Source organism: Aythya ferina (assembly GCF_964211825.1).
Source record: "Aythya ferina genome assembly, chromosome: 13".
In the NCBI taxonomy this organism is placed as follows: domain Eukaryota; kingdom Metazoa; phylum Chordata; class Aves; order Anseriformes; family Anatidae; genus Aythya; species Aythya ferina.
Genome location: NC_140311.1, coordinates 14,702,230 through 14,718,557, shown reverse-complemented (window position 1 = coordinate 14,718,557; position 16,328 = coordinate 14,702,230). Strand labels below are relative to the sequence as shown.

Below are 16,328 nucleotides of genomic sequence, written 5' to 3'. Positions count from 1 at the left end.
CCACCAAGAACGGCTGGTGCCATGACCAGACAGCCAGGGATGATGAGGAAAGGAGAATGAAGGCGGCCTGGGGGTCGCTTCCAGTGCATGGGGACCACCTGCTTCACTGGGATGATTGCTCTAAATCCAGTGCTCCAGGAACAATGAGGCCACCTGTATGGGCCAGAGGAGTTTGCAGTATTAAAGTAGGACTGGAAAGATGCTTGAGAGGTTTTTAGTTCAAGCTTTTGCTCTGGCACTGAGGGAAGGACAATTCCTATCCCTCCTTACCCCAGCCCACGGCAAATAGGGACCAGAGAGGAAGTTGATGCTTCCCTCCCAGACACACAAAGGGATCAGAGCAGCCATAATGTCTCGTAATAAGAGCTGCTGGAACTGCTCCTTTCCTTTTAATGAGATCCTACTTGTGAATAGCTCCCTCTCCCTGAATCCTGACCAGCAGCATGTGGGCCACTGGGGCTTCCCTGCTGGAAATTTGCAGAAAGACAGCGTTTTCAGGATTCAGTGGAAAAGACAGTGCCACTTCTGGCAGGCAGGATGAGGAGTGGGCCAAGTTCTTTTCTTAAAGGAAAAAATGCCATTCATCGTGTGAGAGTGCTAGAAAAATGAGCCACTGTGTCCCTGCCGAGGGTGGCTGTGGCACGAAGACTTGGGAGGGCGATGGGCCACGGGGCAGCTTCTCCCATCGTGGGTTTCACCAGGGTCCAGCCTCTCGCTCACAGTCAGGCCCTGTTTTGCCCCAAGCCACAGATTTGCCCCCAGCACACCACTCGGTGCTACCACAGCTGCCTGCTGGGGCCGGGTGACAGACCACGGCTTCCCTGTGCCCCATCCTTAGAGGAGAGAAAGCCAAAGCTCTGCTGTGCTTCACTCAGGTCTCACTCCCACTGCAGAGCTAACAACAGCGGGTCACACCTGACCGCGGGGCCATCAGGCAGCAGCCCTCCTCCGGCCTTTCCTTTTGCTTTCCCAACATCTCAACCCTTCCCAGCAGCTGGGAACGCTTTGGGATCGCCAGCCGGCCACTAGAGAACCCCCAAACACCCTTTCCCCTCTGCCAGCCCAGCACCCAGACCCGGGACTGCTTCTCCCCAGCGCTCCCCGACGGCCCCGGGCCCACCCCCGGCGGGGCCCGCCCCGTGCCCGCCCCGCCGCCGCTCCCTTCCCCTCGGAGCACGGCGGCGGCCGGGCCATGGCCCCGCAGCAGCCCCGGGCCGGGCCGTACGGGCTTTCCGCTGCCGGTGGCGGCTCCGAGGCCCGCATGCTGGGGGACGGCCCCGGCGGCGACCCCCGGTGGGAAGGGGGAAAGCGGCGGAGGCGGCGGTGCTGCGGGCCGCTGTGGGGCAGCGTGGCCGTCATGGCCATCGTCGCCCTGCAGATCGCCTCCACCACCGGCCTCTTCGTCTACTTCACCATGGCCATCTCCAAGGTGAGCCCGCCGCCGGGACGAAGCTGCCGCTACCGGGAGGGGGCTCGGGGTTCGTGGCGGAGCCGGGCTGGGGGCAGGAGCCCCCCCCGGGAGGCAGGGAGGGGGCGCCCCGAGCCCCGGGGAAGGGGGCTCAGCACCCTGCAGGGCTGCTAAAGCCTCTTTAGGAGCTGGATGGGGAGCTCCTGCTCGGTCCCAGCACGTAGCCATCAGGTATGACCCTGCCCCACTGCTGCCTGCTGGGGACCACTGGTCCCAAGAGCTTCAGGGCCCCCCCTGACCATCGCACGGGTGCTGTCCTTGCTGCAACAACCTGATCCTGTTGGCAAACCCAGCTACGCGCACTATTGTCCCTGCTAAGATCCCCTAGCAGTGGAAGGGTTGAGGAGGGTAAACACCGATGAGAAGAGCTCTTTGCTATGGAGAAAGGGAAACTAAATACTGCCAAGCAGCTTTCTGGGCAGCTCCACCACTGGTAACCGTCAGCTTTGGTGATGGAGGGATCGTCGGCAAGAAAAGAGCGCTGGAGTGCCAAGCATGGCACAAAACCACAACAGAGGGCGAAAAAATGGGAAAAGTTCTGCCCCTGAATGCAGGAGGAACAGCCTGTCTGGTGCCCGGTCCAGCATCCTTTGGAGCAGACTCCCCTCCAGGCTTTGTTTCCGTGCCTGGATCCCATGTGGCACCCACTGGGAAGGATTTACATGAAAAGCAGCAGCGAGAGAACGGAAATGTGGGCAGACAGAGCCTCAGGGAATGTATGAAGGCAGATTGCCACTTGAATTTACCTTTTCGGATGATTTTGGAGGCTATTCAGCAGGTCCCTGCACGGGATCAGTGCTAGGTGTAGGCAATCAGAGCTCAGCACACCTGGGGTCTCTGAACAACCCAGGCAGCCTGTCCTCACCCCAGTGCACACGCATACACCGGGTCCTCCCCCTGCCACCCCCCTCCCCCAGTTTTACAGAATTTTCTCTCCTGCTTTTCACTTAATTCAAAGCCTTACCCTGTGCATGCTTCCCAGGAGGGGAGCCAGACAAGGCGGGCAGAGCGGCTACCCTCTAAAATGAGAAGTGCTGGTGGCACAGGCAGCCTCGAGGCAATTAGCATTGTAGTCAGTGCCAGGCAGCTGTTAGTGGGCAGAGGGATAAAGCGTGCGGCTGCGGTGCCTGCGGTGCCCGTGGTTATGCTGGGACTGAGCATGTGCTCGTGTTGTGGAGCTCCACTGCTTGGAGCTTTACTTCCTCAGCAGGCGCTGTGCATCCACCCACTCAGACAGGCACGTCCCTGCACGACTGCAGCCTCGCTGGCCAAATCCACATGAGGCGAAACTGCTCGGGCTACGCTCACCCTTTTGCAGTCATCCAGCTGTACGAGCCACCACACCACTTCCTCTGCGTTCATCGCTGCAGCCCACCTCTGAAACAAAAATCCAAATCCAGCCCGCCAGCGCTAGGACTGACTGTTGGCCCAATAGGAAAAAAAAAATACTTTTTGTTTTATTTCACGTAGCTTTTCTGCAGGTACTAGAGTCTCCGCTGATCCCAGTCAAGGGGCAGGCAGTGGTCTGGTGGGAGCTGCAGGGCTTAGAGCAGGCAGGGACCCTTGGGAAGCACAGGATGCTGGTGACACTGACATCGAGGCCAAGCCCTGTGTCCTGATCTGGGACAGACCAAGGTGATAAAGGTGGGATGGGCAAGGTGCTTGTGTTCGTTCCTGGCTCCTGGGACGCTGATTTCAGGGCAGTTGTCCCATCTGTGCCTTGGTTTTCCCACACCCTATACAGCAGAACAGCAACCCAGCAGCCGGCCGTGCCTGTCAGCTGTAGTACCTCACCCCACTGGGATACTGGGGTCAGAACCAAGCCAGCTGGCGAGGCACAGCTCACCATGCAGCAGCTCACATCGTACGGAAGGCAGGCTTCCCATCCCAAACCACAAGCTAGCAGACTAGGAAGTTTTTAAGACCTGCCTGGGCTGAGTGCTCGGCCTCCAGCCAGTACGGCTCAGTCCTGGAAGGGGGAAGGTGCGTGAGAACCCCTGACGCTGCAGGAGCCAGGCCAAAGGCAGCTGAACCCATACACATCCCCTCCAGGGGAATCTCCTCTGCATCCACCAGCCAAATCACACTCACACATACTGCCTTCGCCTGCTCTGTGCAATTCATGGACGTCTGTGTGTTTCTGTTCCAGCTCAAAGCCCAGTCACAAGGGAGCCTGGAGGAGCTGAGGTGCCTGCAGCTCATCAACCAGCAGCAGGAGGGCTCCAACCTGGAGGAGCTGATCAGCGACCAGTCTTGCCTCAAGCTGGCCAACACCATCAAAGCCTACGTGGCTGTGGTGAGCATGGGCCCGTGGGGTTGGGGAGGGTGGGACACACCAGAGGAGGGGTCCTGCTTGTCTCCCTGTTTCAGTTTCCCCATCCGTCTCAGGAAGGGGTGGCAGAGGCTTGATTTCAGCGGGATCAGAGCAGTGCAGCTGCACGCCAGGCCCTCTGCAGGTCTCTGCATCGAGGAGCTGGTAGGGTCCAAAGGCACGGCCTGAAAAATGGAAAAGATGTGAGGAGCTGGGGAGCGGGGAATGTCCTTTGCACCTTTAAAAACCTTTAAACCATGGGGCTCTTTTTCTTCTCTAATGGTTCAGGTGACGGAGAACATGGCCCACAGGAGCGTGAAGGGTGAGTTCGTCCTGGCTGAGCACCTGGGGCAGGGGACGGGGCTCCGCTCCCTGGTGCTGCCAAGCAAGGATCTGTTTGCTTGAACCCAAAATGCAGCTGGGCAGAGGGAGCCACAGCCCACGCGTGCACTGCTCAGCTTGTGGCCAGGGCTGCCAGCAGGCTGGGCTGCTTGGGGGCAAACCCCACCAGGCACAGCCCCACGGCTGTGAGCTGGGGTGGGACAGGGGGCACAGACTGTCCCACCGGGCAGGGAAGGGGCTCACATCCCTCGGCACGGGTTGGAGGGGCAGCCTGGGGAGCCTGTCTACCAAAGGGGCAGCACAGACTGTGAGATAATAATTGACCAGATATTTCCATCCCCAAGTAAACACCCTCTTTGTAGGGTCAGCGAGGCATAGTCCTGCCCAGATCTTTCTGGTCACTAAGGACATGCTCTGGTGGCACGGGTCTGGGGGTCCCCATGCACTCTGGCCTCTACAGCCCTTTGTCTCTTTCCTCGCAGAGGCGCAGAAGAGCTACTTCAATACCTCGGAGGGACAGGTTCCTCCCAAAACACCTGGCAAACCCTCAGCACATCTCACCCTCCGCCCGCAGAGCCTGGCCCTGGATGGTGAGTTGGGGGTGGCGAGCAGGGCACTAGAGAGTTCCCAGGGTGGGAATGGGGAGGAGAGTTCACACGAAGGGCATGGGGCTCAGCGTGGGAGGTTGCGTTTGGTGGCAGATGGGGAGAGGTTTCTCCTCTCCAGAATGGCCGAGGGTGGAAGGGACCTCTGAAAAATCACCTAGTCCAACCCCCCTGCCAAACAGGATCACCTCAAGCACAGTGCACGTGTCTCCAGCCTGAGGCCACACTCTCTACCCCCACTCCAAGCTGCACGACCCTGGGAGAGTGAAAGGGCCACCCCGTCCCTTCCTCCTGCCCCTAGAGGATGCTTCCCAGCGCAGTGCCCTCCCCTTGGTGACCCTTCCTTCTCCCCAGGGATCTCCAAGCGCTTCGGGAACCTCTCCCAGTCCTGCCGCCACGCCATCGCTCGCTGGGAGGACGGCACCATCCACTCCCACCTGCAGAACATCACCTACCGGGACGGCCGGCTGCGGGTCAACCAGGCGGGCAAGTACTACGTCTACTCCCAGATCTACTTTCGCTACCCCAGCGAGGGGGCCAGCACCCGCCTCTCCGGCCCCCAGCTCGTGCAGTGCATCAACTGGAAGACGTCCTACAGCCAGCCCATCCTCCTGCTCAAAGGGGTCGGCACCAAGTGCTGGGCTCCTGAAGCAGACTACGGCCTCCACGCTCTCTACCAGGGGGGACTGTTTGACCTCAAGGCCGGCGATGAGCTCTTTGTCTCGGTCTCCTCGCTGGCCATTGACTACAACGACGCAGCAGCCAGCTATTTCGGGGCCTTCCGGCTCGACCTGTGACTGCCTCCTCATCCTCACGCCTCCCCTGTGCCCCTGCCATGTCGACTCTTCTGTGCGGCCCAGGGCAGCAGCTATTATTTGAGCTGCTTCTGAATGGAGAGCCCCTCCTGGTCCCGTTGCCTTCACCTGTATGGGACGGCAGCCACATGGCTGGGGGGCCTGGTGCAGCGTCGGTCCCTGCGTGTCTGCTGGAGCTGGGTGAGACTGCAGGGAACCCAGCAAGAGCCACACCACCAGTGTACCTTGTAACCACCCCCCCAACCCTCCACAAAGCAGAGGCACAGGGTCACAGCCACAAATGTGAGACCAGTTCTCCCTGTGGAAGGACAACCAACCCCCTGCAACTCTGCATCCACGTTTGGCACAGGCAGGCCCAGCAAACCAGGCTGCGAGGCTCAGGGAGCCTGAGCTGGAGGCGTTTGGGGCAGAAGTCAGGATTAGCAGAGAGCAGTGGCACGGTGAGCACTGCTCCAGGGCTGCCCGCCGCCCCGACAGCATCAGGGGACAGCCTGCGGGCTCAGGGCAGCTCCAGCACCCGCTTCCAGAAAGCAGCAAAGGAGTTTCATTTCAGGATAGTTAGCAACCTGGGCCAGTGCCAGCAATCAGTTTCTGAGGAGCCAAAGAGCAGGGCACAGAGCCGGACTAATTACCAGCACAAACAACCACACCCAGGCACGTGGCAGAGACGCGCACCTTGCCTCGGTGGATTAGACGTCCTCAGTGGCACTGCATCCACAGAGCCCAGGGCACAGCACGTCTCGCTCAGCATCTTCTCTCCACCCCCAAATAGATGTGAATGCATCACGCCGAGAGTACCACACCACCAGGAGCCCGGCGAAGCCCGGCAGAAGAGCAGAAAGCTGGGGGAGCTTCAGCCCCTGGCCCGGTCCTCAGCAGCTGGCACAAGCACCAGCACCCGCAGACCCCCTCAGGTGCTTCTTTGTGGCCCACCCAAACCCCTGACAGTGCTGAGGAGATGCTGAACCCCCAGATCAGCTGTTCCTTGGGAGCAGCCTGGCCTGGGGCAGCTCCCCATGAGCCTTGTGTGAGAGCAGTGGGCTGCACGGAGGGGTGCGCAGCCCCCTGATGCTAAGCTGTGCTGCAGATGAGCTGGTCCAGCCTGCGGGACATGGTGCAGCTCAGATGGACAGTGCCAAGCCAAGGTGCTTCTGACCTTCGGGTTTTGTTTCTCCCAGCCCTGTTGGGCCAGCACAGCTGCTCTCCTGCTCACACCCTGAGCCTTCGCGGTCATTACCCTCCACAATTTCAGCTCAGGCCATGCTTGAGCCCAGGCAGCAGCAGCAGCATGGAGCTGAGCACGGACAAGACCAAACCCCCGTTGTTAAACCCCCAGGATGTGACGGACACAAAAGACTTGTTGAAGCAGAACATGATAGATAGAGCTGTCTTGGGCACTGGGTGGATGTAGCCCACTTTTGTAATTACTTGTGTACTCTGTATCACATTAAGGCTGTTGGCGTGCAAGTTGTTCTGCACGGACAAGCCAGCGGCACAGACTCCCACAAAGGATGCAAGTACCCCTCCTGCCAGCACAGCTCTGGCACGGGGGTCTCAGTGCCTGTTTAAATAAATCCTGTACTCCAGCACTGGTCTTGCACCTCTGCATCAGGCTCACCCTGCGTAACCAGCCCTATACCCCTGAACAGCCCCAGTGCTGCCCAAACTTGACAGGTTGATGACGGAGTCAGCTCCCCTGCTTTCCCCTAACATGCCACAGAGCATCTGAGTGTTGTGCAGCCCCCCTCGCTGCAGAGCAGCCCTGTCTGCCCCCCCCCCACACCACATTCCTTGCCACGGCAGATAATCCAGCACAAAATACCAGCAGGCAGAGTGCTGCACAGGCTGGGAGCAGCGGGCTGGCTTGCCCCCTGCTTGCTGCAGACTTCAGCCCTCGTACCTCCTCACCTGCCTGAGCAGAGCCCTGCTGCCCTGCCCTGCTCCCAGCCTGACCCCCCTGCCCCAAGACACCGTGCTAGCACGCCAGCGGCAGCAGTGAAGCAGCTCAGGTATCAAGGCAGAGCCGTGAGTGCCAAGGCTGCCCTGGGGAGCAGGCGTGCGTGGTTTCCAGCAGCTCCATCCCTGAGAGCTGCAGGCAGACCCCAGTGAACGCTGCAGGCAGTCGCTGGTCCTGTCCCATCTTGCATCCCTAATCTCTCCAACGGCTCCGCAGCCCAGGCCAAGGTTGTGCCAGGGCAGCTGCTGCCACTCCCCTGGGAATGCCTGAGGCTTTCCCAGAGAGATAGATGCACCCCTGCTTCTGCCCCCCATGGGGAGGTGCACGCTAGCTGAGCCCACCTGGGGCATTCAGCCTTCACCCCATTCCTCCGCACCATCCTGAGCCATCTGCAGCTCTCCTCCACGGTGCTGGGAAAGGAAATGCTTGGGTATGCCATGCAGGAAACCAACTGCTCCCATCAGCTCTCGCCCACTAGTAGCAGGAGGCTGGCATCTCGTGGGCTACCTCCCAGTTTTCTGGGGTAGTGGGAGTCCTTGTGCTGCTCCTCTCTCTGCTTTGGGGTTGCCAAGCCCAGCCCAAGGCTGCTGGGACCTGGGACAGCTCAGCCAAGCCAGGGCCAAACCCCAGGGTGCTGAGATGGGCTTGTTCCCCTCCACACTGAAGCTAGGCAAGAGTTGCTCTTTGTTCCTGCTGCCCATCCCACAGCTTTCCAGCCTGAGCCTTCTGTCTCCATCCTTGGCTGCCCCCACACACCACCCTGCTCCATGCCCAGCACCCCCTGCATTCCCCTTGCTGGCATTTCTGTGTCATCCCTGCAGAGCCTTGCTTCAGCCCCAGCAGCCCCTCTCTGGAGGAAGTCCCATGGCCTCACAGATGGAAAAGGCTTGGCCACGAAGCGTGCTCGTCTCTGACCGTCATGTTTTGCTCTTGCCCAACACAAACAAAGCAGCGAAGCCTGCAGCACAGCTGTGTCACACGCAATCCTGTTTTAGCAAAGATCCCCAACCGCGCCAGTCCTCGCTGCACGCTTACAGACCAGCGGGCTTCTGGCGCTATTGCAAAACCCTTCCCTCAAGAAGTACCACTTAAATGGGACTGTATTCTTACCAATCTCATCTTCCCTCTTGCTTTCTGGGCTGCCTTGCTGACCAGCGCCAGGAATCGGACTCCCAGGGCTCTTCCAAGAGCACCGAGCTCAGCTGGGCTCCTGTGGCCTCAGCCCCTGAGCTGCCTTTGGCAACAGCTGGGGGAGCTCAGAGCTCGACCAGACAACTCGGATCTGCAGGAGATGATTTGTGGGCAGAGTTTTTTTTTTATACAAGACGAACTACAAAAGCATCAGGCCAAGTGTCATCCTCCTTAGTCTGCTGAGAGCCAGGCACCACTGGGCAATGAGCGAAGTGACAGACTAGGGGAAAAAATTAGCTGGCACAGCGAGGGGTAGCTTGGCTTCGGCCTGGGACTGTCCTGTCAAGGCACTGCAACACCTCTGGCAGCTCTGCAGCTTTTCCAGTCCCCCTGGTCTGTGTGTGCTTCACAGGGCCCAGCCGTGGGGTGAGAGGCTTGCAAGCAGCCTCCAGCACCAGACCTGCTGACAACTGCACCTCTGACATCCCAGGTACAGACCTCTTCCTTTGCTGGCTCTCAGACAGCTCAGGAACCAGGTGTGCACTCCAGCTGCTCCTGGTTTCTCTGGTAAAGCAGCAGCAGCATTTTACAGGTGCTCCAGCCTCCATTCCGAGCATTGCAGTCATGTAGAACTGCAGCAACCATCACCAGAAACCCCTCTCTGCCTCACAAAGGGGGGTGTTCTGTGTCAGCCCTGGGATTTCACCAGCTGCAGACACAAGATGACCCCATTATCAGCAAGGACACAAAGCCCCGCCGCCAGGATAAACAGAGGGAGGGCAGGCACTGCTAGTGCTGCAGGGAACAACCCGGGGAAGAAATCCGGGGCCCTGCTGCCTGCACCAGCGCTGTGGAGAAGGGCAATGGTTGGAAGTTTCCCAAATTAAAACCAAATGTAAAAAACAAACAGCAAGAGGTGTTGGATTCAAGACCATACCGCACCGACGCGGGGAGGCAGGGGGTAATCTCCTGCTTGTGCACATCCCACCCAGCGTGGCAGGGAGACTCCAGTCCCATTCCCACAGACACACTGATGATTCCAGCACCAAGCAAAGGTGCCTCAATGCTTGCTGGTACAAAGAACAGGCCCTGATTTTTTTTAAGTTTGATTTTAATTGAAAGGCCTGGTGGCTGGGCAAGGTCAACCCGACGGCCACACGCACAGCCATCCTCAGAAACTGAATGTCTTCATCTCAAAGGCTGCCTGGAGGAAGAACTCGGCTTGTGCCTTTCTCCAGGTTGTGATCTCATTTGTACAACGCTATAGAAAGATCTTTTTTTTTTTTTTTAGGAATACCTGCAGAACACCCTGAAGACATGAAGAGGACAGGGAATCTTTAACCAAGAGATTTTGAGGTCATAACCACAACCTGCTTAAGCGCTCATTAGCTTATTTTTCTATAATTGCCAGAGATGGAACAAGCACTTTGAGTTAGCCAATAAATGAGAGCACAGAGCCAGCACTACTCATTTTCTTCATCAGAAGACTTGGGCACTCATTAAGCATCTGTGCCTCAACTACCTCACCCATACAAGATACCCAGTGTGTCAGTCTCTCTAAAAGTCTGAGACCCACAGGCAGAAGCACTACATAGCACTGCAGCTTGCAGAGTACTTTTATCCACCACAGCACCTCAAGCAAAGTCCAAAGTCATGTTCCCAGCAAGCATGGCTCTCATCTCCTCACCCGTCCCAGGGTGAAGTTCTGGTGGCATGGAGAGCACCAGGGAAAGACCTTGGTCTACTTCATGTCATGGATTTTACACCAGAAAGCCAGTACATGCCTATATGTGCGTGCACATGTGCATAAATAGAGACACTTTGCCACCTAGGAGCATATAAAATAATGCCATCTGTCTCGTTACTCATCTGTTTGCCCGCTGCAGTGTTACTTTGCCCTGCAGTGATTTCTTCCTGGAACTGTCAAGGCAGAGCCAGAGGCGATGTCAGGTGAGTGCAGGGGGTGTGCCGGCCTGCCTGCATTGCCTGGGAGAAACTTGTGGCTTCGGGGAACAGGATCAGTAAAAAAAAACTCAGTAACTAACCTCAGTACTAGCAGCCCAGTCACCAAACTGCTCCAGAAAATAAAAAAACACTTTGCCCCCCCTTCACCTGCCACAACCTCCCTGCTCCCCGCCTGCTATCCCTGCCAGGTGACATTTCACAAACCTGATGCTTTAAAAAAAAATAAATAGGGGGGACGGAAGATGCAACAACAGCTCTATTAACATTTTCAGGTTGACCTTAACTCTCATGGCCTCATCATGTTTATTTGATCAAGATGCATGCTCCTTCCTTGTAGTTGCTGCCAAGTAATGCCTTATCTTCCCTGTCTCAGAGCTCTGCTTTCAGTTCATCGTGTGGCTGCGCAGACAGCTCAGACAAACTTGCCAGACAGCCAAGGGCGTTTACAATGCTAACTTTGCTGCCCTTTGTCTCAAAATAAATTCTGGGGCTGATAGTTTCTTTTTTTTTTTTTTTTTTTTCCTCCTCTCTGTTGTTATTAACCAGCTCATCACTACATCCAAGTCTTTTGTTCCCCTCCAAACAAGATCTGTTTTTACTTTCAAGTCCCGAGCCCAGCACAATTTCTCAGACGTAAGGAGGAAATCCACGCTGAAAAACATGTCAACACCCCAGGAAATCATTTCTTGGAACACTGTAAATAAAGCGTCCAAAGAGAAAGCCCATGCGGGAGGTTATGTCCTTACTACTGCACACACCCAGACACAAAAATTCAGGGCGCTTTTCCCTGTCCTGCAGCTGCTCCTCCTGAACCTCCGCTCCCACCCCACTTCCCTGCACATCTCACAGTACAGTGCAGTCCTGCTCTGAGATAGCTCATCCCCGAGCCTTAGTTAAGCCTTGGAAGAGGAAAACGAAACCCAGCAAACCTATTTCCTTCAGCAAAAAGGGTTGGTGTAACTGGAGGAAGCAGCATGCTCTTTAAAGCAGCCCTACCTATGGGAAAACATTAATGCTCTTGCAACATGAGCGAGCAGTGAACCAGAAGAGGGAGACTGCTTCGAACACAGTTTCTCTGCCCTCCCAAAGTGATTTTCCTTTTACCACCAAGACCTTGGACTCTGAGCAGCAAATCTCAGATCTGCTGAAGCGATGAAACTGGTTCCAGCAGCTCGGTCATTCCTCCATTTTCCCTCACACAAACATCACCTCCTTCCTCTGGCGCTGTCCCAGCCCTCCCTGCCAGCACAGCCTGGCTCTGAACGTGCTCTCCCTTTGGGAAGTGCGAGCTGTATGCAGCAAAACAGCTGAGGCAGCTTGATCCAGACCCAGGTATGCAGAGCACGGAGGGAAAGGCTGCTTTCCTCTTCCCCAAGCTAGGGATCCCAAGAAAAAGGATTCCAACACCTACTTTACTCACAGCATCCCTGGGGCACAGCAGAGGCAGGAGGAGACCTGCCCCTCACTTTTCCCTCCTGCCCATCAGCAGGACCTGTTAAGTGCTGATTCCAGTCCCAACCCTGCCACTCCGGGCTACCGCCAGCGGGGAGGCTGGCAGGGTGGGAAGGGCTGGCACCAGGCCACGTTACACACTGCATTTCACGGCGACAAAGTTCAGAGAACAGCGGTTTGTTTGCGGGCAGGCAGAGAAGATGGGCTTCTTTCTCCTGTGCTGGCTGCTCAGCTCACTAGCCCCGTACCTCCGTAACAAACCACCTCGGGAATTGTGCACCCTGTTCAAATCCCAGCACTACGCTTCCTGGGAGGAAAAAAAATCAACAAGCTCCAACTCACAACCCACCCTTAAGAAGGCCCAGCAGGCATTTAAGCCTCTCCAAAACGATCCCAAATAATTTATTTCATAAATATAAAATTACCCTCACGGCGGGGGGGTGGGGGTGGGGAGTATGTGTGTACAGATTTGTATAATGAGCTGTTTGCTGAAGAGAAACTCCAGGGCTCCTCCTGGAGTCGCTCTGAAAGTAAAACAATACAAAAGCAAGAACAGGATAGGGCAAAACCCTTAACAGCAGCTGGAACAGCCCTAGGCAGGGAAACCCTTTTCCAAACCAGCACCATTGGTTACAGACAAGGTAGAAAATGCCTGAGCTCAAAAAACTGATTATGATATCTCCCCTGACTTTTTGATGAAACAGTTCAACACATTTTGGTAGGAATTAAAGCTCCATTAAATAAAAGCTCACACCAAGCAGCTGGGAGTCTCTGGAAACAACATCTTACCTGTAGAAATGAGAGCATCAGTCCCAGTACAGAGCTATCCACCCAAATCAGCATCACGCCCTAACGAGCCCTGTGTTCTGACATCACTGCTGCAGCCAATGCAGTAACACTGACCATGTAATTTTGCTGCAAGCTCCCCCATAGAAAACTACAGCTCAGAAACACAGCTGGAGCTGAAATTATTATTATTATTTTCACATAGAAACCACTTCCACTGGTTTTATGCGGTCAGCAGGTTTTCACTTACAGAGCAGCTATGAAATCACTCCGAGCTTCTATTTTCACCTTACCCACACGTACCAGACCTCCATTCATTAAACTATATTCTCGTTCACCAAAAAAATCTGTTTTCATACTAAAAAGATGTAAGAGTGGAGAAATGTGTTCAAGTAAGAGGAAAGTTCCTCTTCAGAAGCTTGCAAAAAAAAAAAAAAAAAAAAAAAAAAGGTCTTTTACTATTGCAAAACGTTGGTTTTTTTTTATTTGCCCATCTTAATGATGTTTGGTTTGGCATTGTGAGGACTTGAAACCCTGCCTCCATCAAGGACTCACCTTCTCTAAAACTCTACCAGACTGTCCCACAAATCCTGTGTTTTCTCACACTCTCATCTTCCTGTGTATGATTTTTTCAGGCCAACCTTTCGAGGACAATTCCTCCACGTCAGAAAGCCATGTGACAGGCACACTGTGATGGCTCTTTGGCCCCCGCTACCTACAGAACTACCTTCAAAAACCCCAAAATTAATTTTGCAGCTTCTGGCTGCCATGCTCCCACCCCCACACAACAGGCTGGCTCCTCTGAAGGTCTGCTCTCTCTGACCTGCCAATTTCCACAAGAGCTTCCCTTTTGGAAGCAGGGCACGAGCCAGCTGTGACACTCCAGCCTGCGACTGGATTTTCCTGTCAGCACCTGACATGCTGGACTAAAACTATTGCAGCCTTCCCACAAGCAGTCCCTCCCTTTCCCTTCCCTGATAAAGGCACTTACCACAGCGACCGAGTCCAGCGTTACATGTTAATGGCTGTTAGAGAAATAAGCTGTCACGTACTGCAGATCTAATTATAACAGGGTCTTTATTTTTCAAGCTAGAGACTCCCTGCATATTGCAAAGTAAGCAAAAAAAAGGCACAAAACAAAAGCTTAGGTCTTCCTGGTGTCCCACGCGTGCCGAAGAGAACAAAGCTTTCTGAGCAGCATGCAACAGGCACCCCTAGCCTCCTTCGGTGCAGATATCCTCTGCAAGAAGCCTGCAAGGAAAAGAGGAGGCTTCTTCCCTGTTCTCAGACCCAGGCTCGTGAGCATCCTTCTTACTGGTAAGCAGAGGACAACCCTCTCAGAACAGGGCAAAATGCATTTAAAGGCAAAGCTTCTGCCACCACCAGACAAAGCCTGCTGACAGTCATAGGAGAGAAAGACCGCAAAGCATTTCAAGTTGTGAGCATCTTACGGGCACACAGTATCCTTGTTTCGAGCCTAAGATGACTCGAAAACCATCTGCTGTTGTACAAAAACACCACAAAGTTGTGGCATTTGCTTTACAAACATAAGATCTTTCATCCATTGTTAACATCTTGGCTTGATTCAGCTTTAAGCCATACACAAACTCAAGTGGTTCCACCTCACTACCACGTTACAGTAGCGGCAACAGGTACTTGATGTTGGATGGCTTTGAAAAAAATAAATAAGCTGGCTTTTGTTCCAAGCACAGATGAGGAATATATTTATATTTATGAGAGCCTAAGACTGCAAAAATCTCTAGCCATCTCTATTCAGGAGCCCCACTTGGCCACAGAAGAAGTTTATACTGCACAGAAGCAGCAGCCTCATGTTGACAACCCAGACATGAAGCCACAATTACACTGATCCCCAAAAGGAACTTACATACGTTCAGAATTCCAGTTAACTGTCACAATTTTATTAACAGAAAATTAATCGGAACAGGGATTCAAGGAGCACAGACTTGGAACGGAGCAACTCTCAGGAACAAGTTATGTTGCTGACAGTTGTCAGGCAGGGTTCTTATTGCATAGTTAGTGAAACAAGAGACATTGAGTGGCAAACATACATAAAGTGGCAGTGTTCTCAATCCCAGAGCCAGGATCCGAGCCTGAGTTTGGTGCAGGGCTGGAGAGAATAGCAGGGAACAACAAAAAAAAATGCATCCATGTAAACATTCCGGGCCCAGGAGTCTCCATTAAGACATCCTCAGCAACATAAGACACTGCTGCTTAGGGAAGAGGTCAGTTGCACAATAACTAATATGATCAGACTTTACTTGGAAGTGCAGTAAAGCCAGGGCTTTAGGATTCAGTCCTTGCAATTTTATTACATGCTCAAAAGAAATCAAGAAGAAATCCTTGTGCATATATCTAAAATAAGAGAGCATGACAAGAATACAACTGTTAACTCTTCCTTTCTCCTACTCGGGATTCTCCTAGCAAGCTAGCATCAGAGAGTAATTAAATACATTCACAGCAGATTAATCAAAATAAACTTTTTCCCAATCCAAATGTGAACCCAGTCTTAAGACTGGTCTTCCGCGGGATTTTTTTTTCATTCTCTCAGCAAAACATTCTTCACTAACCAATATCGGTAATTGAGGAGTTGAGCTCTTATATGGAATTAGTTACAGAACCACCTGACAATTTTGTATGGTTTTTTTTTTTTTTTTTTTTGACTGTACAAGGTTCTTATTTTCACTAATTGGCTCACTGGAAATACACTGCCCCTGAGTTACAACTGCATCCTTCCGCCACCACCTTAATACTGTGTGCAAAAATCATCCGCCTTCAAAATTTCTGAAGGTATACACCTTGTCTTTCCTCCCCACATTAGTAACAAGAATTCAGATAAAGTAAAAAGGAGAGAGATAATTCTGTAGCATTTTGCTTTTACTTCTTCATGGAATCTTTCCAACGCAACTTCACAAAAGCAATGTAGTCTTTTTCTTCTAAAAAGAAGATTAATTTTCCACAGACTATGTAGTGCAATTGGTTATCTTGTAGAAAAAAAATTATCTTCTTCAGCTCCATGAAAGGAAATGCTGAAATTAGTTCCAAGGTCTCAATAAAAATAGGAAAGAATATCCAGGTTCTTCTATAAAGTTTCTTTTGTGTTTAACACACAACACCTACAAGTCTGCCATTAATTGAAGAGTATAGAATCTGGGTCCTGGTTAGCCAGCTGTGCAATGTGCTTTAGTACATCCTTTTTGGTAATGATTCCAAGTAGCTTCCTGAAAAATTAAAACACATTTTCAGTGCATCAACATCCAAGGAACATATCCTTGCTCTTGCATAGTTTCTCATATGAGAGTTTTAACTCCTTGTAGTAGCTGCAGTACTTGTTTGGATCACAAGGCTGACTCTCCATGCAAAGTACAGTGCTTCTAAGCCCAGACAGATACTCTATCAGTATTTTATACTGAAAAAGGTAAGACTTATAACCAAGACACGATTTTTATTAGCACCCACCTGCCGTCTCCAAAAAGAT

General features: G+C 53.4%; 2 protein-coding genes across 16 annotated transcripts in view; one reads left to right on the top strand and one right to left on the bottom strand.

Annotated features, from left to right (window-relative positions):
* The first annotated feature begins 1,173 nt into the window (after positions 1-1,173).
* On the top strand, positions 1,174-7,146 carry LOC311444060 (tumor necrosis factor ligand superfamily member 10-like). The gene is made up of 5 exons (XM_084534850.1): positions 1,174-1,429; positions 3,618-3,764; positions 4,068-4,101; positions 4,604-4,711; positions 5,081-7,146. Exons 1-5 carry the CDS (start codon positions 1,193-1,195, stop codon positions 5,521-5,523), a joined length of 969 nt encoding a protein of 322 aa, XP_084390976.1. The 5' UTR covers positions 1,174-1,192; the 3' UTR covers positions 5,524-7,146.
* A 7,583-nt stretch (positions 7,147-14,729) lies between these two features.
* The window catches only part of LOC311444058 (H(+)/Cl(-) exchange transporter 5), a 47,230-nt gene continuing 45,631 nt past the window's right edge, over positions 14,730-16,328 (bottom strand). For all 15 annotated transcript variants that reach the window (XM_084534843.1, XM_084534837.1, XM_084534846.1 and 12 more), the window contains one exon: positions 14,730-16,071. In XM_084534843.1, the coding sequence (XP_084390969.1) occupies positions 15,981-16,071 (91 nt within the window). In that variant the 3' untranslated portion in view covers positions 14,730-15,980. The remainder of the gene's footprint in view (positions 16,072-16,328) is intronic.

What these genes read in the sequence shown, in the direction of transcription:
- LOC311444060 (XM_084534850.1), top strand. Translation starts at nt 1,193, where the DNA reads ATGGCCCCGCAGCAGCCCCGGGCCGGGCCGTACGGGCTTTCCGCTGCC. An exon ending in TCAAAGCCTACGTGGCTGTG is followed by an intron (nt 3,765 to 4,067) that starts GTGAGCATGGGC and finishes CTAATGGTTCAG; the next exon opens with GTGACGGAGAACATGGCCCA. An exon ending in GGCCCACAGGAGCGTGAAGG is followed by an intron (nt 4,102 to 4,603) that starts GTGAGTTCGTCC and finishes CTTTCCTCGCAG; the next exon opens with AGGCGCAGAAGAGCTACTTC.